Genomic DNA, 21,975 nt, shown 5'->3' with positions numbered 1-21,975 from the left:
GAGATGAAGTCCACTAAAGAAAAAATATACCCGGAAGGCCTGAGTTTGGGGGTGGCTTGCTCTACTGCTATGCGCTCCGTGAGGCGTGAGTCGGGAGGATGTGGCGGCGATGGTGCTGCTCTCGGCGGGCGGCCTCTGCGTGGCCTCAGTGGGGAAGCAGGCGGGCCTCGTCCGGGAAGAAGAAGAAGGAGGAGAAGGAGGCCCTCCTCTCGACGCCCATCTTCTACGTCAACGGCCCGCCTCACATCGGGCACCTCTACTCCGCGCTCCTGGCCGACGCCCTCCACCGGCAGCGGAGGCTCCTCCGCGGAGGAAGCGGAGGGCTCCTGGCCACCGGTCAGTGGGAGAGATCTAGGCCGAGGGACCGTCGAGGAGGATAGGAGGAGGCTTGCCAGAGGGAGCATGGCTGGCCCAGGGTCCTCCTATGGCCGGGAAAGAGTCTCCTCTGTGTTTCCCTGTAATGTTCCCATCAAGCGTTCAAACTGCAGGGAAACTAGGAGGGACTCCCTGGCTGTAGGGGCCTCCGAGGTCTGTCAGTCGGGCTGCTCTGATTGAGAGTTCCTGCACGGCAGAAGGATGAAGGGGCTTGGACTGGTCTCTCCCGATCCTGTGGCGCCGTGAGTGTGACTTGCCCAAGGCCCAGGGCGTTTGTTTGAAGACACTCCCTTGGCCATGACACAAACGCCCTGGGCCTTGGGCAAGTCACACTCACGGCGCCACAGGATCGGGAGAGACCAGTCCAAGCCCCTTCATCCTTCTGCCGTGCAGGAACTCTCAATCAGGGCTTTGCCTTTGCCTTCTTCCTCTGAGGCTGAGAGAGTGTGGCTTCTTGCCCAAGGGCTCCTCCCAGTGGGCTTCCGTGGCTGAGCCAGCATTCAAACCCCTGGCCCCCAGAGTTGCTCAAACCACTCCACCATGCTGCCTCTCGCTTTACCTGATAAAAGCCATTGACAAAGTAACCTTTGAGGAAAAATCCTAGCAAAACTCTGGCGCCTCATCAGACTACCCTTCCCAGAATTCCATAGCATTGAGCCAGGGCAGGTAAAGTGGCCTCAAACTGGATTATTTCTGCAGTGTGTTTTGGACCAATGGAAGCCCAAGATCCCCCTGTGAGCCTCATAGATAGCCAGGCAGTGTTTTCAGGCCAAATCGTCCTGCTTTAAATCCAGCATCTGCTCAGCCCACTGCGCAGTTTTCAGGCCAAGTGAGAAATAACTTTCAAGGAAGGGACTGCTGGGGTTTTTAGGCTCAGTGTGAGATTCTTGTCTTCTACGATTCTGTGGTCTTTAAGCAGAAGCTGGATGGCCATCTGTCAGGGATGCTTTGACTGAGAGTTCCTGCATGGCAGAAGGGGTTGGGCTGGATCAGGGCCCTTGGGGTCTCTTCCAACTCTATGATTCTATGAAGCGCATGTGTGCAGAAGAAGGACATGCTTTTGGGTGAGGCTGAGAAGAGGGAAGCATTTACAGGAAAGTGCCTGTTTCCTATTAATCCTGCTGTGCAGAAACAAAAGCGAAACTCTCAGGGCTTGGCGATGGATGTTGCCAAATGTGGAGACACATTCTTCGGATAGGAAAGTGGTGGCGACAAAACAGAGCGATCTTCCCCAACCTGGCAATTTCTAGATGGGTCGAACTACAACACCCCTAATTCACCGCCAGAAATTATTATCTTCCCTCATGCAGACAGAAGGACAGGAGTGTGGCTGTAATATCTATACCTGAATTGTTTCCTTTATATACGATTGATCATAAAGAGAAAGAGAGAATAGTACCTTTGATTTGTTACATGATTATAGTGGCAAGACTATTAAACACAAGATATTGGAAGCAGAAGGAAATTCTGAATGTTAAAGATTGGGTGGAAAAGCAAACGGATCTTGGTACATCAGATAAATTGAACAATTTGTTAAAAGAAATCTCGATTCTATAATTCTCTGTAATCATAGAGAACTGGAGAAGAAAAAGAAAAGCCAGGAAAGAAACATTAATAACAGAGGGAAGCACAAATAGAAAAATGCATGAATTTGAAACGTGAGAATAAGAAAGTCAGAGAAAAGAATTTGAAAGTATTCAGAGGTAGGCGAAAGGGAGTCATTTGATTTGTGCAAATGTTTTATATGTAGCAATTTAGAATGTAATATTAGATTAGTCTATATGATAAGTATGATAAGAATTGTTTTGTTTAGTGCTTTCTGTTTATGTGATGATGAAAAATTTTAATAAAACAGTTTTAAAAAAGGAAACTGGATTCAAGTGTATTTGAGAACCTGGCAGCCCTATATGGATTGTGTTATAAAAAGAAGATCAGGCAACAATATAATGATTACATTTGATGTTTAAATAGGAATTGTTTTCTATGGAATAGGAAAGCTTTTAAATATAAATGAAGTTAATTAGAAAGGAATGATTATAAGATTAATGTATTGACTGCATTCAGGCAAGTGCTGGAATTCGTTGGGGTAAAATGGGGAGGAGAAGGGGGTGATGTTACGGTAGACATTCTTATTTGTTCATTTTGTTGCTGTTGTTGTGTGCCTTCCTTTCCAACTTACGGAGACCCTAAGGAACACTTATCACAGGGTTTTCTTGGCAAGATTTATTCCAAGGGGGTTTGCCATTTGTTCATATTTGTTAATTGCAGTAGTTTGTTTCATTTTGGGTTTTTTATCTTCTGTTTCAATTTCATTGTTTCTGGTTTTTCGTGAGTATGGACTATATAACTAATTGTATATTGGTGTTTTCGGTTATTCTTCTTTTTGTAATTGAATAATCTATAAACACTATTTCTAAAATAAGGAGTTTTCATGTTAGCTGTCATATTCTGTTGGTAGGGCAAGCTATGAAAGTTGGCGTTACGGTGTATGTGTATATTTATGTCTATATATACATAGGGGAAAAACTATTGTTAATGCTTTACACACTGAAAGAGTTGGTGTGATTTATTGATTAGACTACTTTTAGACTAGGACTGGGGAAACCCAGATGTGATAGATCCCCTGCCCAGGCTGGTTCTGCAGTTCCAAACCCTTGGGCTCCATTCACTCAGCTTGCCCTGTTCCCCCTCAAGATCCCTCCCTGGATCACATACTTGGTCTCAAAGCGACAACTATATGGTCCAGTGGATGTGTTCTTCTATGGGTTCATTGTGGTAAGTGTAACCAGACTCTGTCAAAACATAACAGGAACAGCCAGATACAGTTGTACAAAAGAAGAAACAAGTAGAAGCTTACTAATACACAATTAGATCAAACATTAACCCATTGATGAACCCTATTCAGTTCTTCCCCTGACTAACTAATTTTCCCTATCTCTATGGAGCTTAACTGGCCCCAGGTCAGTCCCAGGCCATCCCAGGGACAGGTGGGTGTTTACATGCCCACTCACCACCTCACAACAGATTCACTGCCACCATATAGCCCTTGCCTTAATTTGCTCTTGCTGCTACAGAGAAGAACCCTGTTGCCACATCTGACATTAAAATGGGATGCCTGGCTGCATCCATGTGGCCTAGCACTACGTTTCTATCTCAGATACGGCAATGGGGGTCTTCTCAGTAGCAAAAGTGGCAGAGGGAGATAAGAGGTGCGCAGGCCCATCTGGTCTGCCAGGGCTTACCATGGAGTTTCAGAGAAACAGCATGGCAAACAGCAGGTCGTGTTGATGCTTTGCACCAGAATTGGACTGGGACTGCCAGACTGGTGTCTGATCTCAGCCCAGGGGTATTGGCCTACGTCATCCTATTCAGATGTGGGGAACAGCTGGTGCAGACAGAGCCTATGTCATCTTTCCTCTATCTGCCTTCTGTCAGATTAATAACAACAATAAAATTAAATTGACATTTAAAAAAGACCAGTCTTAAAGGTACTGCTACATTCCCCTTCCCCCTCTGTTCCTCCTTTTATCCTCTTTTTAAGGCTCAGTTTTTTATCCTCTCTCTTGCTTAGGTCCCCCTTCACAGCGCTGGCTGGCACCAAGGAGGCTTGCCCTTCACATCAGGTTCAGATCCCCATTTTGTCATGAACCCTCCCCCACCCCCCATGATATATCACTTTTATTTCAGACTGGTCTACCTCACAGACTGGTTGTAAGGATGAAAATGGAGAGAAGGATCATGTATGCCAACTTGTGCTCCTGGAAGCAAGTGTAACAAATGAATACAAATATAAATATTCTCCTGCTATTTAAATATTTCCTATTAATGGAATCCAAGTACTTGATGTCTTCTTCACACTGAAGAATGTCCCTGAATGTCTACTGCACTCTCATGTTTCTTTACATAGGAACTGATGAACATGGTTTGAAGATCCAGTTGGCGGCTGCAGCAGCAGGCACTTCCCCTGAACGTTTCTGTGACTCCATATCAGCAAAGTTTCGGGAGCTCTTCAAACAGGCAGGCATTTCCTACACTGATTTCATCCGCACCACTGAACCAAGGCACACGCGAGCTGTGGAGCATTTCTGGACTACTCTACAGAAACGGGGCTGGCTGTACCAGGCTCAATATGAAGGCTGGTACTGTACACCCGAGGAAAGCTTTTTGGCTGCATCTCAGGTCACTGAATGTCCTGACTCCCAAGGCAATCTGCGCACAGTTTCATTGGAGAGTGGCCACCAGGTACCAAGCTTTCCTAACTATATAATTTCCCTTCTAAAACCATATAATTTTCTATGTCACTTTTCCTGGGTAAATCCCAGAGCTTGGTAAAGTTACACTTTTGGACATCTCCTACTGGATAAGCTGATTGAAAATTTCTTGGAATTATGGGTCGAAAACACACTTCAGATTGATGGAAGTTGCAGTTCAGCAACATTTAGAGGACCATGTCACCCACACCTAATTTAGTTAGTCATCCTTATGCATCCTTATATGTTCAGCCTCCAAGCAGACCTGGATTCTACCAAACAATTATTTGGGTTGGTAGGAGTCCTGATTTTTACAGTAAATTGACTGTTATGACAAACTAGGCACACCAAGAGAATCACAACAGTAGAAGCAGCCTGTTAGTCTGTTAAACAGGTATTTGGTGGATTAGGAAGAGCTCGATCTTACTGGTGAATAGGGCACATGTAGATGACTTGCATCATGCATCCTTTTTTCCAATTGTCACAGCAGTGCAGGGAGGAATGGGGGTTAGGAGTGCATGAAACCGCCTATGGAACATGTAGGTATAGTTACCAAGTTACCAAGATCCAATAAATATTGTCTACTGTACACTGAAAGAAGAGAAAAGCAAGGCAAGGAGTAAAGTTGTAACCATGTCTCTCTTGTGTCTTAGGTACATTGGACCAAGGAGGAGAACTACATGTTCAAACTGTCCAAGTTCCAAGAGCCGTTGCTGAAATGGCTTCAGGAGAACAAGGCAGCCATAACCCCCAAGCCCTTCTACCAGCAGGTTCTTCAGTGGCTGGAGCAGGACTTGCCCGACCTCTCCGTATCCCGTGACAGAAACCGACTTCAGTGGGGCATCCCTGTCCCTGGTGACTCAACACAAACCATCTACGTCTGGGTGGATGCACTTGTAAACTATCTAACTGTTGTTGGTTATCCTGATGCCCACCACACCATATGGCCTGCTGCCTACCACATTGTGGGCAAAGATATCCTCAAGTTCCATGCCATCTATTGGCCTGCTCTGCTGATGGCAGCAGGGCTGGAGCCTCCAGAAAAGATCTTAGTGCACTCCCATTGGACTGTGCAAGGGCAGAAAATGTCCAAGAGCCTGGGCAATGTAGTGGACCCAGTGGCCTGCTTTCAGCAGTATTCAGTGGATGGTTTTAGGTACTTCCTGCTGAGACAGGGTGTCCCTGAACATGACTGTGACTATTATGATGAGAAAGCCATCAACCTAGTCAATTCAGAGCTGGCAGATGCCTTGGGTGGGCTCCTTAACCGCTGCACAGCTCCCAGTCTGAACCCCAGTGGGACTTACCCAGGTTTTTCAGAAGTAAGTTTCCCTAGGAAAACATATGCTCAAAATGGGAGAGCAACTGGCAGGGCCTTGGCAGAGGACTACATGCTGGTGTCATCAGTTAAAGACCTCCCTCTACAAGTCAACAACTCTTTTGAACACTTCCAGATCTACAAAGCTTTGGAATTCATCATGGATTGTGTGAGACAGACAAATGGCTTCATGCAGAGACATGCACCCTGGAAATTGCAATGTAAGGATCCTGAGCAGGAACTTTGGCGCGACACCATCCTCCACATTGTTCTGGAATGTCTTCGGGTTTATGGAATCCTCCTACAACCAGTGATCCCAACTCTTGCTGATAAACTCCTGTCAAGGTTGGGAGTTAGATCCACAGAGAGGTCTTTCAAGAACCTGAATTTTCTTTCTCGCTACCATGGTGAAAAATCTCCTTTTGAAGGGAGAAGACTTGGGCCTGATACTGGGCTCCTGTTTCCTAGGTTAGAGAAACCCAAAAACAGAAGCTGTGGGGATACTTAAATATTTTTTTACGGCAATCAGACTGAGTAGAATATTTGAGGTGACGATGTGGGGACTTTTGTTCCCAAGAGCATCTGTTTTATGCTTTTTGAAGTATAACATTCAGCAGCTTATCTTATGCTGACTTTTTGATAAATAGGCACTGACACTTTGTGTGTCTGTGTCTCTGTGCACTTCTGCCAATTTAATTCACATGAGTGCCCTGTATAAACTAACTGTTCTAAATGCTTGAACAAAAAGCCATCCTAGATGGTTGGAACACATTCTTTAGTAGCCCCACTGAATTTAAGAACTCCTGTTAATGTATGTCTCTAAAGACACTATGAAAAATCCTGTTCTGGGCTTGCTCTACACTTTGATGCCTTAGCTCCACAGAACATAAGAAGAGCTGTGTTGTATCAGACCTAAGGTCCCGCTAGTCTGTTCTGTTCCCAGAATTGCCAGCCAGATACCCACAATCAAGACACAAGCACAGTAGCATCATGTTCCCTAGCAACTGGGATGACTTGACCATGTTGAAACACATGAATTCATTTATGATTTTTCTTCTGTCTTTTTGCAGTTGTGGAGTTGAGCTGATCCAAAATAGAGAGGGAAAGCTAAAGCTACTTCCCTTTTGTTACGAGCTTGACAAATATATTCTCCCATGGTCTACATAGCTGCTATTGGACTTGAAAGGGAAGCTACCAAAAACGGCATCCTTCACTAACCAAACACATAGCGGGGTGGAGGTGTGGGATTTTGTTGATAATGCTGCACAGAGTAAGGAACTGGGAAAACCTCTGCTCACTGATTGCTATGTAACAAAAACCAGGAAGTACAACAGAATCCATGTGCATTCATACGTTTATCATCTCATCCAGTTTAGCTGTCAGATTTGCCAAAAGGGAGGTTAATTTGCCTAAGTGTGTTGGACTACTGTGATCGATTCACCAACCGAACTTGGGAAAGGTGTTTTTTTTAATGTATGTTTGTTTCCTATAACTCCGAGAAAACTCTAGCCAGCAAAGATAGTTATAGCTGGGAGTGGAAGTAAAAAAAAGTGTTTTTGTAAGTTCTACTTCTGATGACCTGGTCAAGATGGTGGTATCTTCTTGCTTTTCTTTGTCTGGGTGTATGTGGGGGGATATGATATCATGATTGAAATCAAAAGGAGAGCAGAAGTGAAATAGGAACATGTGGTGATTCTTTCTTTGCTGCAACAAGTATAGATGACCAGGTAAAATGGCGGCCCTTTGCCTTATTTTCTGTATACAGGTAACTACATCACAGGATGCCATATATACTTAGGCAAATGTCTTCATTCTTGTGTTAATAACTAGATTGAACCTGTCTACTAATAAGGATCCCTTCACATGGATAAGGCTTATAAAAGTTACTTTTTTTGGACTATGACTCAGAAACCCACAGCTGGCATCAGTCTGGTAGTCTAAAAAGAGTACATTTTCAGTGGTCTGTCCATAGGACTAAGTGCCAAAGACTTCCTCAGGTTGCAGCATAACCCATATAGAATCTTAGAATCGGTAGCTTTTTAGTTGGACAATCATCTGTAGAAAGCAAGACTCTTGTAGCACATTAGGATCATGCAGTTCTAACATTTTCTCACATACATTTTCATTAACTGTAATCTCTCAGGTGAATATGTGATAACTCATGTTTGGATTGCTTTTATATTAAAGGTCTTCCTCTGGTATTTAAACCACAATGGCTCATTCTTCTAACGCAAGCTACCGCTTGAAGATCCTGACACTCACGCATCAAGTGATCAAATGTGCGTGTCTGGCTCTGCCCCAGTTTTTGGGTTACACCACTCCTTAATTCCCTGTGGCTAAGTCTCCTTTAAAAAGTGGCATTCCCGGTATTAATAGCTTAATTTCTTGAATGCTTCTGAAGAGGAAGGAAAGTATTAGGAAACTACATGTAGAATGGTTTACTTTGGATGCCCTCAAATTGCCAAGATGCGAGTGGCTGCAGCAACAAGTCTATTGCTTTCTTACTGGACTATGAAATGTCACTTCTGCGTGTGCACATTCAATTTATGGGTGCTATAAAAGTCTCTTTTCAGCAGCCAATTGAGGAAACTAGAGGAATGAAACAGTTTTAAATTTAGTAGCAATGGAGCACTGGAACTGATCATGAGACCAATGAATTGTAGCCAATTCAATTGGTAATGGTGGCTAATGTAATTGGAGCCATCAGTGTGCAAGACAATGGCAGTCCAGTCCTAACCATATTTATCCATTCCTTTAAATAGGACCTGCTTAAAGCTTGTCTAGGACTGCAGCCCCAAAAGCTGGAACTGCATCATCCTTGCAGCAAAAAGGAACTAGAACTGGAAAGAATAGTCATGGCAGAGAGAAAGAGGAGGAGAAAGAACCAGCACAAAGAACAGAAAGTGACAAAAAGTTGCACTTTTCTCAGGTATCATCTGCAAAATAAATGATACATTGTAGCATGTAAAATATTAAAAACTAGGAATGCTACATTTCCAGGTAGGGACTGTAGTTAAAAATCCAGTTAAAGGATGTAGGGCAGTGTTTCTTTGCCAATGAGACAAGAGGAGAAGTACCATATTTACTCAACTATAAGTCGACCTCATGTATAAGTCAGGGGTAGGTTTGGGGGTGAAAATTATGGATTTTGATATGACCTACTATGGATAAGTCGAGGGTAAAACTTAGGTTCATGTAACAAAGTATCTAAAGGATGAAGCAAAGGAAAACAGTGCCAAAGAATGTACAAAATGCCAGCAGGCATTGCTGTTTCTGCTCACACTAAGCCCTGAATGGATGAGAGTAGAGGAGGGTCAGTGCTTCCAGGACGGATTATATTCTTGCCTTTCACCAGGGGATGGTTCCTTTTTTAACAAGAGTTAAAGTACAGAACTTAGATTGACCCATGGATAAGTTGACTCAGGTTTTTTGGGCCAATTTTTTGACCAAAATTTCTAGACTTATACATGAGTATATAGAGTCTCTTCTGAGGCCCTGCCTATCTCTTTGCTGCCGCCAAGTGTTTGGGTTTTCCCATAGCCCCACCTTTGCCGCCCATGCCAGGACATCCTCCTGTCCTATAGCTGTGGCCACCATGCGTGGGGACCTTCTAGATTCCCTTGTCGAGACCTGGGGAGGATGCTAGGCTGAGTGGAGCTGAGTCTCTAGCTGGTATTGAACTCAGGGTCTTGTGGTTTGTGAGCCAGTGGCTGCAATACAGGCATTGAACCTCTGTGCCACTAGGGCTCCTGGTGCATTTTGCTTGGCCCGATAAAGGTATCATTGATTGGATGCTCTTCCAATAGGTATGTTCTTGCCGCTGCCTGGGCTCGAACTGGCGACCTTGTGGCTGTAGTACCGGCGCTGACCCGCTGCGCCACTCGGGCATCTCTCGTCCTCCTGCTGCTGCTGATGCTGCAGCTCCTCCTCGCGGGCGCCGCTCAGCCAATGGGGGCGAGGCTGGAGGGCGGTGGCTCCGGCGAAAGGGGCAGCAGCAGCAGCAGCAGAGCAGAGCATCCTCCTCCTCCTCCTCCTCCTCCTGGCGGCTGCTCGCAATGGACTGAGTCCCGGCCGGGGGCCATGGAGCTGGAGGCCTCGCTGGAGCAGTCGGTGCAGACGCGGATCTTCAAGATCATCGTCATCGGCGACTCCAACGTGGGCAAGACCTGCCTGACGCTCCGCTTCTGCGGGGGAGCCTTCCCGGCCAGCACCGAGGCCACCATCGGAGTGGACTTCAGGGAGAAGGCGGTCGAGATCGAAGGCGAGCACATCAAGGCAAGGCGGCAGCAGGGAGGAGGGCCCTCCCTTGCATCCCAGGCATACATAGCCCGGTTTGACACCGCTTTCACTGCCACGGCTCCATGCTCCGGGATTCTGGGGATGGCCATTGGATGCTCCCAGAATTCCAGAGCAGTCATGTATGCCTGAGGAATCACCCTCCCTCTCCAGGCCCCATCGACTACAGTTAATTAAAAATGGTGTCCATTTGATAAAAGTGACCAAATCAAGCTTTGCTTGTTGGGATTTATAGACTAGACCCTTGATATCCCCTAGGGCTTGGTTCCAGGATCCCCCCCTTTGGATGCTCAAGTCCCATTAAGTACAAGGAAATGGCTTCCCTCTCTATAAAAGGGCAAAAGCAAGCCTTGCTTGTTGGGATTTATAGACTAGGCCCTTGGTGCCCACTAGGGTTTTCAGGATTCCCCCTTTGGATAGCAAAATGCATGGATGTTCAAGTCCCATTAACTACAGTGGCAGAGGGAAATGGTGTCCCCTTTGGAAAAATGGGCAAATCAAGGTTTGCTTGTTGGGACCACTAGGGCTGGGTTCCAGGATCCCCCCTTTGGATACCAAAATGTATGTATCCTCAAGTCCCATTAACTACAGGAAAATGGCTTCCTCTCTATAAAAGGACAAAAGCAAGCTTTGTTTGTTGGGATTTATAGACTAGGCCCTTGGTGCCCCCTGGTTCTAGGATTCCCCCCTTTGGATACCAAAATCCTGCATCCAGGATGCAAATTCCCCTCTTCAGAGGCCCAGCTGGTGTTGGCCCTCGGTTCCCATCATCCCCAGTGCTGGCTCCAGCATCATCCAGGCAGATGGCAGCCCAGCATCCTCTTCAGAGAGGAGCCACCCGATCCTCTCTCCTTCCTTCCTTCCTTAAGCCTCCATTGCAATGCATGGCCTCCACCTGCAGCCTGGCCTTTTTGGTGTATCTTGAAGAAGGGCTTTGTCTGGAGTGCAGCAGACTGAGGATGGGAGGCTGCAGAGACCAAGAAGGGAGGCTGGAAGAGAAGGTCTTCCATTGTGAAGAAGGGATGGGGAAAGTCTGTTTTGGCCTTAAAGAAAACCCCTGTAAGAACCCCATCTTACAAGTACTCAGGGCTGGGAGCAGCAGGCGCAGCAACAATTCGTTTCCTAAATAGCTGGACAGTCTCTGACCATAAAGGTACCCTTGTGAAGATAAAATGTGTATTTTTGCAAGGATAATTTGTATTATTATTGTTTTTACCAAAGAGGATACCAAATGGGTGCTTGGTATCCTCTGAGGCTTGCTTCAGGGACCCCCCATAGATACCAAAATCCGCAGATGTTCAAGTCCCATTAACTACAGTGGCAATGTAAAATGGCATCCCTTATAAAATGGAAAAACCAAGGTTTGTAGCCCCTTGGTATCCACTAGGGTTTGGTTCCAGGACCCTCCATAGATACCAAAATCCATGGCATAGTAAATTGGTGTCCCAATACAAAATCAAGCTGTGCTTGTTGGGATTTATACACTAGGCCCTTGGTGTCTGCTGAGGTTTGGTTCCAGGACCCACTCACCCCGACCCCAAGATATACCAATATCTCAATGCTCAAGTCCCATTAAATACCAGAAAATGGCTTCCCCTATATAAAATGGCAAAATCAAGGTTTGCTTTTTGGAATTAATATTTTCAAGTCGAGGACCCTTGAATCTGCGGATAAAAAGAACCCATGCATATGGAGGGCTGACTGTTGTTTTTGCTCCAAAACACACTGCAGAAATAATCCAGTCTGGGACTACTTTATCTGCCCTGGTTCAGTGCTGGGAAATCCTGGGAACTGTAGTTTATTGTGGCACCAGAGCTCTCTTACAAAGGCTAAATGTCTCACAAAACTATAGTTCCCAGGCTTCCTTAGCACTGAGCCAGGGCAGCTAAAATGGTCTCAAACTGGATTATTTCTGCAGTGTGTTTTAGACCACACTTTCAGTCATCCCCAGATTTGCCCCGGCTGGCTGTGTTGGACTATAGCTCCTATGATCCGGAGCCAGATTAGATGGCTGGGGATGATAGCTATTTCAACATTGCAAGAAGGCACAGGGCTGGGGAATGCTGCTCTTATTCTTGTATTTTAGCAGTCCTATGGATGGTAAACTCATTCTGTGAAGATGTTTTGTATGTACATGGAAATACAGAGGACCCATGTCTAAAATGAGAACTGCTCTGGACTCCAGTGTGGCTGAAACTCCAATATAGTCAGCCCTCCGTATGCATGGTCTTTTTAGCCACAGATTCAAGCGTCCACAGTTTGGAAATATTTTTAATATATGTAAATTCCAAAAAAAGCAAATCTTGATTTTGTCATTTTATATAAGCAGTGCCATTTACCTATGCAATTGTATTTAATGGGACTTGAACATCCACAGATTTTGGTATCCACAGGGGATCTTGGAACGAAACCGCAGAGGGCCCACTGTATTTTGGAACTATTCTTTGTGCTGCTAGCCCCTTCCCTGCCTATAATTCCTGATCCGTGGAAACCAACTGCTGTTCCCCAATAACAAAGACAAATGGTGCTGGTGCATGGATGTGTTGCGCTGACATTGCTTGGTTACTCAGCGTTTGATGACTTGCAACTGGTCCACACCTCACCACCACGTCTGGGAGATGTAGCACTTAAGAGAAAGCTCTGTGTGTATGGTTACATCTGTGATGCTGCATTCACCCAAAGAGAAGTTGTTGTGGGGCTGTGATCAAATGAACCCACACAGGTGAAACAGCCCCAGAGTCTGTATTATGCTTAGATGGGTTCTTTCCTTGAAGAGTAATTCATACATTCTGCTGAGCAAATTTCTGGTGAAAATAGGAAAGAAAGGAACAGGAAAAAGAAATCACAGAAGGACAATCAAAGATGATAGGAAGACCAAGATTTCAGATGCTTAGGATGGTCTCATGCTCACCTGAATGTTGTACAGTCCCAAAGACTGCTGTGCATCCTCCTCTTGCTATGGCTATGCAAAGAACTAGGTACACTGTGTGTTTTAGTCTGGATTTTTTTATTATTCATTATTATGTTTGGTTTACTTTGAGTACTGTGGGCCCTTGGTATCTGCTGGAGTTTGGTTTCATCCCCCCCCTCCCCGTGGATAACAAAAAATGTGCGTGCTCAAGTCCCATTAAGTACAATGGAAGTAAAATTATGTCCCTTATATGAAATGGCAAAATCAAACCTTACTTTTTGGAATTTATATAATTTTTGAATGTTTTCAAGCCATGGATGCTTGAGTTCATGGATAAAATAATCCATGGATACAGAGGGCTTGACTGTATTGGGGAGGGAGGCCTGGGCCCTGGCCATAGAAATGTGATGCTTTTTCCCTTTGATGTGTATTTTGCTAAGTGATGTCCGTCAACAATTCTGAGACATTGCTAAGAGTTGGCATAGTGAAGAAGACACATAGGAATGAAGAATAACCGGGTAGATCCCATATTGTCAGACCAACTTTTGCAAAGGCCTTCATGTTCTTGTGTTTGTGGAAACTACTCTTCAGCCTTTCCAGAGCAAGGACCAATATTAGACTCTAATTTCCAGAGCTTGGAAACATAGCTTTTGGACTACAACTGTCAGAATCCTCCAGCCAACATCATCATGTTGGTTGGGGATACTGAGAGTTGTAATTAAAAAAAAACCTTTCTAAACTCTTCTTGAGACATAAGTTCACTTTTTTTTACTGTAGATATCCATCTCTCCCACCACAACCCTGTGAGGTAGGGCAGGCTGGGAGAAAATACCTGGCTCAAGTTTCACAGCCCAGAGGCGACTGGAGTCTGGTGTTCACAATTCAGCAGTCTCACCACTCTTAACACACTGTCAAATATTCCTAAAAAGATTAAAACAGGCATGTTATTTTACTTGCTTTCTGTGGATGAAAGAGTGAAACACTTTATTTTTCCTCTCATGAGCAAAAACTAAGATTCCCCAGTACCATATTGTCAGCAGTTCTCACAAGTCAGATGGATGTGTTTTCCTCTGCAGCAAAAAGGAACATAGCTGTTATAAGAAACAGACAGGCCACTGGAGGTATGCTATTTAAATGATGCGTGCATCCTAAGAGGCCGGAAGCCGCACCAAAACCACGCTCCAGTCCTAAGGACTGGAGCACAGCTTTGGCACAGTTTCTGGCCTCTTAAGATGTGTGTGTCATTTAAACAGCATACCTCCAAAGTGGCCTGAAGCAGCTTTATATTGGCCTGTCTGTTCAGGCCCTATATTGTGCCAGAGATTCTCTGGGCTGAGTTATATGTGCTGGAAAAAAGAGGGAGTTGAATGGACTGTACTGCTATGGGCAAAAGAGTGAGGAATCACTTTTTAAAATCCAGAGAGCCAAGCAGCTGGCAAAAACTGAACTGCTTTCCCTCATTCATTTTAAAAACATTTTCTCCTTTTTACAGATGTATGTGTTTGATGTGGAGGAGAATTTTCAAAAGTACTCCGAATGGAAACAGCATTCTGCTACTTCCCTCTACACTTCCTTTCACACGCTTGTTTGCGAGTGTACATGCACACCTCTGCCTTCAAAAGACAAAAGATGGCCTGTAGCCTTGGAGGCTTCTAAGCCAAGAGTACAAAGTCCAGGATGAGCAAATGATCACAAACTGAAGAGTATAGATTAGATTAAGGGAGTGCCAACCAAAGTTTGCTTACTAAGAATGTTGCTTAAGAGATAGTCTCTCATTTTTTGGTTCTCTTTCCCTGATTTGGAACAGGGTTCATGCTACCCTATATTGCGTCATTGGAGGATGACTATAAAGACCTGTGTTCAAATCCTTATCTTTGCTAACACGCTATCTCAGTCTGTTTGTCTCTTTCTCTCTGTCACAACAGGGCTGTGCTGAGGATAAAATATGGGGAGAAGTGTATAACGTAAAGGTTTTTGAGGAAAGATGGGCCATAATGGACCATCAAAGACCGCCGATACCTGCCCTTGGTGGTTCCTCATTTGATGACTGAATCTAAGAGCTGCTATTTAACATTTCTTACAATGGTTTTGTGAGACACTGTAACAGGGACATTATGGAAAATCTAAAATGCTGACTCATAGCTATCTGTTACCCTTAGTGGTAGAATTCAAAAATATAGCCATGTTAGTCTGTAGAATCAGTATATAGAGAGACCTGGTAGCACCTTTGAGATTAACTAAAAGAAAGAAGTTGGCAGCATGAGCTTTCATAGACTTCAGTCTAGTCCAAATGCATCTGAGGAAGTAGACTTAAGTATATGAAAGTTCATGCTGCCAACTTCTTTCAGTTAGTCTCAAAGGAGCTATGAGGTCTGTCTACACACTGTCCCCCTTAGCTAAGCCAACATCTAGGAACCCATTTTGTAGGGATAGGCCAAGATCTAGAACCAGCCCTGCATCAATATAATACTAAACGGTCTATTTGATTTGTAAGCTCATTGGGAATTCTGCCTTTGCATTACAGGTGCAGGTCTGGGACACAGCAGGCCAGGAGCGGTTCCGGAAGAGCATGGTGGAGCACTACTACCGCAATGTACATGCGGTAGTCTTTGTCTATGATGTCACCAAGATGGCATCTTTCCTCAACCTCAAAACCTGGATTGAGGAGTGCAATGGCCACGCAGTCCCTGCCCTCGTCCCAAAGGTGCTTGTGGGAAACAAGTGTGACTTGCGGGACCAGATTCAAGTGCCATCTGGCATGGCCCTGAAGTTTGCTGATGCTCACAACATGCTTTTATTTGAAACCTCTGCCAAGGACCCCAAAGAGAGTCAGAACGTGGAATCTATTTTCATGTGTCTAGCTTGTCGGCTGAAGGCCCAGAAGTCTCTGCTCTATCGGGACATGGAAAGGCAGCAGGGGAGGGGGCAGAAAGCATTGCTCACGCCTGAGGCTAGTAGCAAAAACACCTGCCCCTGCTGAACTACTACATTTGCAATTCCTGCCTGTTTGAGAGGGGTGTGCAGGGGAAGGTGGTGCTGTGCCTCAAAAAACTGAAACGGAGACCTGCTTGTCTCAATCTAAGTTAATGTTAAATTAATAATAAAATTTGTAAGGCTCATGATGGGTTTGGGTATGGAATTATCTCCACATGTCTGCAATCTGGGGGAAAAGGCCTGCCCATGAAGAGTAACTTGGTTTAATGTTCTAAACTGTTTAGTTCCCCCCAACAATGCTTAACCACAATGCTGAATACTTCACAAAGTAAAGCCCACAAAGGATCCCTATTGTAACACTGGGCCTTTAGAAAGGGAGTGGGGGCATTCAGTGCATTAGTGAAACTGGTGGATGTTATTATCATAAGAATATGAATTTTCCCCATAGGATAATGTGGAATAAAAGGAGAAGACCTAAAATATTGTTTATGTTCGAAAAGATTTGAGAGTGGGGAGACAGATGGGTTTGATGAGTCTAGACAAAAAAATGTGTGTGTGTGTTCACCTCCTTGAATGCTGGTAGATAAGTATCACGTGGGTTTGTCGGTGAGTAGTCCTGATTTGCCATAGCACATAACAGATAAATGTAGGCCAGGCTCTACTGTTAGGTCTGGGTTATTTCATGGAATCGTGGAACTGGAAGAAATTTCAAGGACCTTATAGTCCTCTGCCAGTACAGTGGACTGAAACATCCTTGAAACCCAACCTTTGCTTTAAAACCTCCAGTGAATGAGTGTCCACCTCCATCCCAGGCACTAGATTCCATCTGATACTACCATCCCAAACTTGCACTGCCCATTTTGTGGTGCCTGTGTAGGGGTTATATATTGTACCACCTTGCACACTCACAGACATTTTAATGAGTCGAGTATCCTCACTTGGCATGTATTTATGTATGGTAATGCACACACAGGTATGTAAGTACTGCAAACCAAGGGGCTGACTGGTTATAAATTGCAAAAAGAATGGTTTATAACAGAGTTGTGGAAAGCTTAAGATAGACAAAGTAATAATTCACAATAGTAGTTAATGATCCAAAACACACTGAAGAAATAATCCAGTTTGAGACCGCTTTAACTGCCCTGTCTCAGTGCTAAAGAATGCTAGGAATTGTAGTTTTGTGAGACATTTAACCTTCTCCATCAGAGAGCTCTAGTGCCACAATAAATTGCAATTCCCAGGATTCCCTAGCACTTGAACCGGGGCAGTTAAAGCAGTCTCAAACTGGATTATTTCTGCAGTGTGCTTTGGACCAGAAATGTGAATATGATGAAATGGGCCCTATTACACAAAAGCTTCTTCTAATGTGACTTGTTAAGGTTGCACAAGATGTTTTGCTATGTTTGCTTTAAGAGGGCAATATGGGAATCCCTCTATATATTGCTTCCTACAAACCAGTGGAGCGTAGTGGGAACTGCTGTATGAAATTGGTTCTCATGTTGCTCCAACAATGTGATTCTGTCCATAAAAGATGCACAGCTAGAATGCGAAAGAAACACTGGGAATGGGCTGTTTCTACTAGAGAGCCTCTCGGGACTAGAATCAAGTACCCTAATGTTGTTTTTTCCAAAGAGGGAGGTAAAAGCTGAAATGTAGAGATAGGAAAACAAAACCATCACAGTAGTGTATACTGGCAGAGCGAAACATCATAGAGCAGGTTGGGAGGAAAACACCTCAAATCACAAAGATGCACTTCAGAAGGGGGGGGGGATTGCTGCCATTGAAGAGACCTCAGTGACTCAGCTCAACAGACACCAATGATGTCATTGCCTTCCCAAAAAAGTAATCCTCTGTCTCTTTGTGAAGAGCTCCCTGCTTTTCTCGCCTCTGCTGGCTACAGATGTCAATGCAGCAACATGGTGCGTGCTTCCAGACAAGGATTTAGTTGTGCAATTGCCCTGTCTTCTTGACAGAATTTTACACCAGGGTTGAGATGCCACTGTTGTCCATTTGTAGTGCTTCTTCTGTGTTTTTCCACTGCTGCTGCTCTCTCTCTTTTTAAAAAATATTAAAATCGGTCAAAGAGGTAACAACAGAATAGTTGTACAATGTCCTTTGATTTCTAGTACTAGGAGCTGCCCCTTTTGGAAACATTTGGTGTCACCAGATAGTATTTTTTTCTCTGTAAGACAACTGCAGTGCATTGCAGATGTTGTAACAAAGTGCTGTCATAATTCTTCCCCCTTTGCTTTTCTGACAAGGGGTGCAGAGAGTTGCAGTCCAAGAATATCTAGAGAGCCATGTGTTCCCTAACCCTGATATGAAAAGATGGTTTGATGATGACCTATCTTTAACTGGAGGGACTAGATAATGTATTTTATCTGGGCTGTGCCAGCCTAGCCAAAGGGCATTTATATATCCTTTTTAAATCGATCCAGTGTTTAAAGTCATTAAGCATTTAAAATCATTAAGCAAATTGCTTAAATTTTCAAAATTAACTTGTTTAATATACTCCAGGTATTTCCTGGATTATCAGATGTTTGGGTATCTCCATCTATCTGACCTAGTATGGCTGCTCCCCTCAAACTTTGCCCACATTTTGAATGAGGCGGGGAATTTTCACACCAAATCAAGACAGAAAGTGGAATTTTGAACTTCAGTAGATGCTCAATGTGTCTGGAAGGAGAAAGTAGTTTGTGATTATTCAAGGACTGCTGTCAGGGCAGTTTATAGAGAGTATTTCTCCCTTTGTGTGCTTGTCCAGACTGTGAAAAATGAGTGATACTCCCGTGCAAAAATAGCTGGCCCTAGGTCCCATTCACAATATAAAATTATAGTGCTATTATTCCATTGCCATGATTCCCATCCTATGGATGTCTGGGTTTTGTAGTCTGATGAGTCACTAGAGATTCTGGCTGAGAATTCTGAATGTTGTGTGCCTTTAAGTCATTGCCAATGTATGACAATCCTAAAGCAAACCTATCATGAGGTTTTCTTGGCAACATTTAATCAGGTTCGCTTTGCCTCTCAGCCTCTGAGGTTGAAAGAGTGTGATCTGGCTTTAGCTAAGTATGGATTTGGACCCTGTTCTCCCAGGGACTACTTCTAGTCCAGCACCCAAACATCATGGTGACTCTTTAAGACATTTACATCCCCCTCCCTAAACTGCAGATCCCAGAAATCCATAGAAAGGAACCATGGCACTTAAAAGTTGAATAACAGTGCTATGCACACTGCAAATCAGAAGTGAGCATTTTCCCCAGCCAGAAATAGGGACCCTTCTCTGCTTTTAACATTTATGCTTAAGTAATAGGTATGTTATTTGGCATAAACATTTGTAGACTGCAGCCCACTTCATCAAGAGTATGGAATGCTGCCTCGGGTGCCAAATTATTATACAACGGCTTAGATGGAAGGAGGTTATAAATAATACAGCGGGGGATACATACTGTGACCCCAAAAAACTGTATCAACTTATCCACAGGTCAATGTAAGTACTGTACTTTAACTCTTATTTAAAAAGAAACTATCCCCTGGTGAAAGGCAAGAGTGTAAACTGCCCTGGAAGTACTGATCCTCTCTATTCTTTCTTTGTTTCTTCCATCCATCCAAGCTTTTAGTGTTAGCACAAACAGTTATTCCTGCTGGAATTTTGTAAGTTCCTTGGCATTGTTCTCCTTTGCTGTAAATCCTGTTACATGCCCCTAGGTTTTACTCATGGCTTATCCACGGGTCATATAAAATCTATAATTTTGTTCCCCAAACTTGCCCTTGACTTATACATGAAGTCAATTTAACAATCCAGGATATACGGAGAAACTGCAAAAAAGTTAAAAATGTTGATCCTTACATTAAAGCTGGTCATTAAGACCACTATTAAGGTAAAGTTCAGGTTTGCATACTTTGCATTTTAGTTCCCTCTCATGATGCAATCAGTAGTCCAGGAAAATGAAATGCAAAAAAGCACAACTATCTGTCATTAGCTGGAACGAGAACAGTTTGTTAACATAGGGCCCAAACAGACAGGCCAAAATAAAGCAGCTTCTGGTCACTTTGGAGGTAAGCTGTTTAAATGCTGCATGCATCCTAAGAGGCCAGAAGCTGCAGCAAAGCCATGCTCCAGTCCTAAGGACTAGAGCACAGCTTTGGCACAGCTTCTGGCCTCTTAAAATGTGTGTGTCATTTAAACAGCATACCTCCAAAGTGACCCAAAGCAGCTTTATTTTGGCCTGTCTGTTCAGTCCCATAATTTTCAGTGTTTGCCCTTTTTGCCTTTGCTCCCTCTCTTCCGACAGATCCCATCCTTCACACACAAATATAATTCACCCTCCAGTCGAGGCAACACTCCATGGAGTGGGCTACAGGCCATAACAGTTTATGCCAAAGGAAATTTAGTCTTTAAACCACCACCACTTTCTCTCAGGGAAGAGTGTATAGAATTATTGTCTAACACAGTTATTAAATTCAGTGGAATGCATGTTAAAATATGAGCATTAAATGTATGTATTACATTTACACATGTGTTGTTGTTGTCAACTGCCCTTCCTTGAGTCGACCCTGGCTGCTGGTGATCTTGGGGATGAGGCACCTCCAGGCCCCTCAGGCCATGAGCTCCCTGAGTCTGTCCATCTAGCATAGGGTCTGCCTCTCTTTCTGCTGCCTTCCACCTTACTGAGCATTACTGTCTTTTCTAATGGCTCATGCCTTCTCATGTTGTGGCAAAAGTACGACAGCTTCAATTTGATCCTTTTGGCTTCCAGGGAGCTCTCAGATTTGCTCTATTCAAGGCCCCATTTCTTGGTCCTTTTGGGCCACTCTCAGCACTCCTCTCCAGCTTCACATCTCCAATGATTTTCTTCTTATCTGCTTTCTTCATGGTTCAGTTTCCCCATTGCTTAACATGGTCATAAGGGAAGGCAGTGGACCCTCGGTATCCGCTAGGGCTTAGTTCCAGGATTCAGCGTGGATCTCAAAATCCATGGATGTTCAAATCCCATTATATAGAACGGCATCATAAAGTTGCGTCCCTTATATAAAATGGCAAAATAAATGGCTTTTTGGAATTCATATGTGTGTGTGTGTGTTTCTATATATAGGTGTATGTGTGTATATATATGTGTGTGTGTATGTGTATATATATATATGCGTGCATGTGTGTGTGTGTGTGTGTGTGTTGGTTATCACCTATAAAGCCCTAAATGGCTTGGGCCCAGGGTACTTGGAGGACCGCCTCTCCCCGTACAATCCGCCCCGCACTCTCAGGTCGGGTGGGAAGCATCTCTTGTCTATTCGAAGTGCTCATTATAGTGCAACACAGAGGGCATTTTCAATCTCAGCCCCCAGATTATGGAATACCCTGCCCCACGAGCTCCGCACAGCCTCATCCCTTGATGGATTTAAGAGGATGCTAAAAACTTTCCTTTTCCGTCAAGCTTTCCCCCCTATGAGTTGATGTTTTATTATCTGTTTTTAGATTGCTATTTGATGTTTTAACGCTGTTTTTTGCTGTTTTTATACTGTTTTTTAATGTGTACACCGCTATGATCTTGAAAAAGGAATAGCGGTATATAAGAATAAAGTATTGTTATTATTATTATACATATGTGTGTACAGTATGTATATATATATATAGGTGTGTGTGTGTGTGTGTGTGTGTATACACACACAAATTTCTCTCTCTCTCTCTCTCTCTCTCTCTCTCTCTATATATATATATATATATATTGAAGCTATGGATGTTTGAATCCATGGATAAGGCATTTGTGGATGCAGAGGTCTGTATCTCACTTTCGTCCTCAGTTATATATCTTTACTCTTTAGGATCTTGCCTAGTGCCTTCATGGCTCCCCTTCCCACTCCTAGTCTTCTAATTTCCTAAGTCAAGAAACACA

At 44.0% G+C, this 21,975-nt stretch overlaps 2 protein-coding genes across 3 annotated transcripts; both read left to right on the top strand.

Annotated features, from left to right (window-relative positions):
• Positions 1–29: 29 nt before the first annotated feature.
• Positions 30–8,150, top strand: MARS2 (methionyl-tRNA synthetase 2, mitochondrial). 2 transcript variants are annotated; one of them, XM_089536674.1, is made up of 3 exons: positions 30–336; positions 4,283–4,617; positions 5,279–8,150. In XM_089536674.1, the coding sequence occupies exons 1-3, from the start codon at positions 99–101 to the stop codon at positions 6,449–6,451; spliced, it is 1,746 nt and encodes a 581-aa protein (XP_089392800.1). In that variant the 5' UTR covers positions 30–98; the 3' UTR covers positions 6,452–8,150. The 2 variants fall into 2 exon arrangements, with proteins under 2 accessions (XP_089392800.1, XP_089392798.1); XM_089536672.1 differs by lacking the exon at positions 30–336 and adding an exon at positions 764–2,078.
• Positions 8,151–9,977: 1,827 nt separating this feature from the next.
• Positions 9,978–19,696, top strand: RAB33A (RAB33A, member RAS oncogene family). Its single transcript, XM_089536668.1, has 2 exons — positions 9,978–10,218; positions 15,675–19,696. The coding sequence occupies exons 1-2, from the start codon at positions 10,024–10,026 to the stop codon at positions 16,128–16,130; spliced, it is 651 nt and encodes a 216-aa protein (XP_089392794.1). The 5' UTR covers positions 9,978–10,023; the 3' UTR covers positions 16,131–19,696.
• The last annotated feature ends 2,279 nt before the right edge of the window (positions 19,697–21,975 follow it).

The sequence above is a fragment of the Sceloporus occidentalis genome, unplaced genomic scaffold, assembly GCF_023333645.1.
Source record: "Sceloporus occidentalis isolate IW3139 unplaced genomic scaffold, rSceOcc1.0.p SCAF_8, whole genome shotgun sequence".
In the NCBI taxonomy this organism is placed as follows: domain Eukaryota; kingdom Metazoa; phylum Chordata; class Lepidosauria; order Squamata; family Phrynosomatidae; genus Sceloporus; species Sceloporus occidentalis.
The sequence above is the reverse complement of the archived record's forward strand: the minus strand, read 5'-3'. Positions and strand labels throughout refer to the sequence as shown.

What these genes read in the sequence shown, in the direction of transcription:
- MARS2 (XM_089536674.1), top strand. Translation starts at nt 99, where the DNA reads ATGTGGCGGCGATGGTGCTGCTCTCGGCGGGCGGCCTCTGCGTGGCCT. An exon ending in CGGAGGGCTCCTGGCCACCG is followed by an intron (nt 337 to 4,282) that starts GTCAGTGGGAGA and finishes TTCTTTACATAG; the next exon opens with GAACTGATGAACATGGTTTG. An exon ending in CATTGGAGAGTGGCCACCAG is followed by an intron (nt 4,618 to 5,278) that starts GTACCAAGCTTT and finishes CTTGTGTCTTAG; the next exon opens with GTACATTGGACCAAGGAGGA.
- RAB33A (XM_089536668.1), top strand. Translation starts at nt 10,024, where the DNA reads ATGGAGCTGGAGGCCTCGCTGGAGCAGTCGGTGCAGACGCGGATCTTC. An exon ending in TCGAAGGCGAGCACATCAAG is followed by an intron (nt 10,219 to 15,674) that starts GCAAGGCGGCAG and finishes TTTGCATTACAG; the next exon opens with GTGCAGGTCTGGGACACAGC.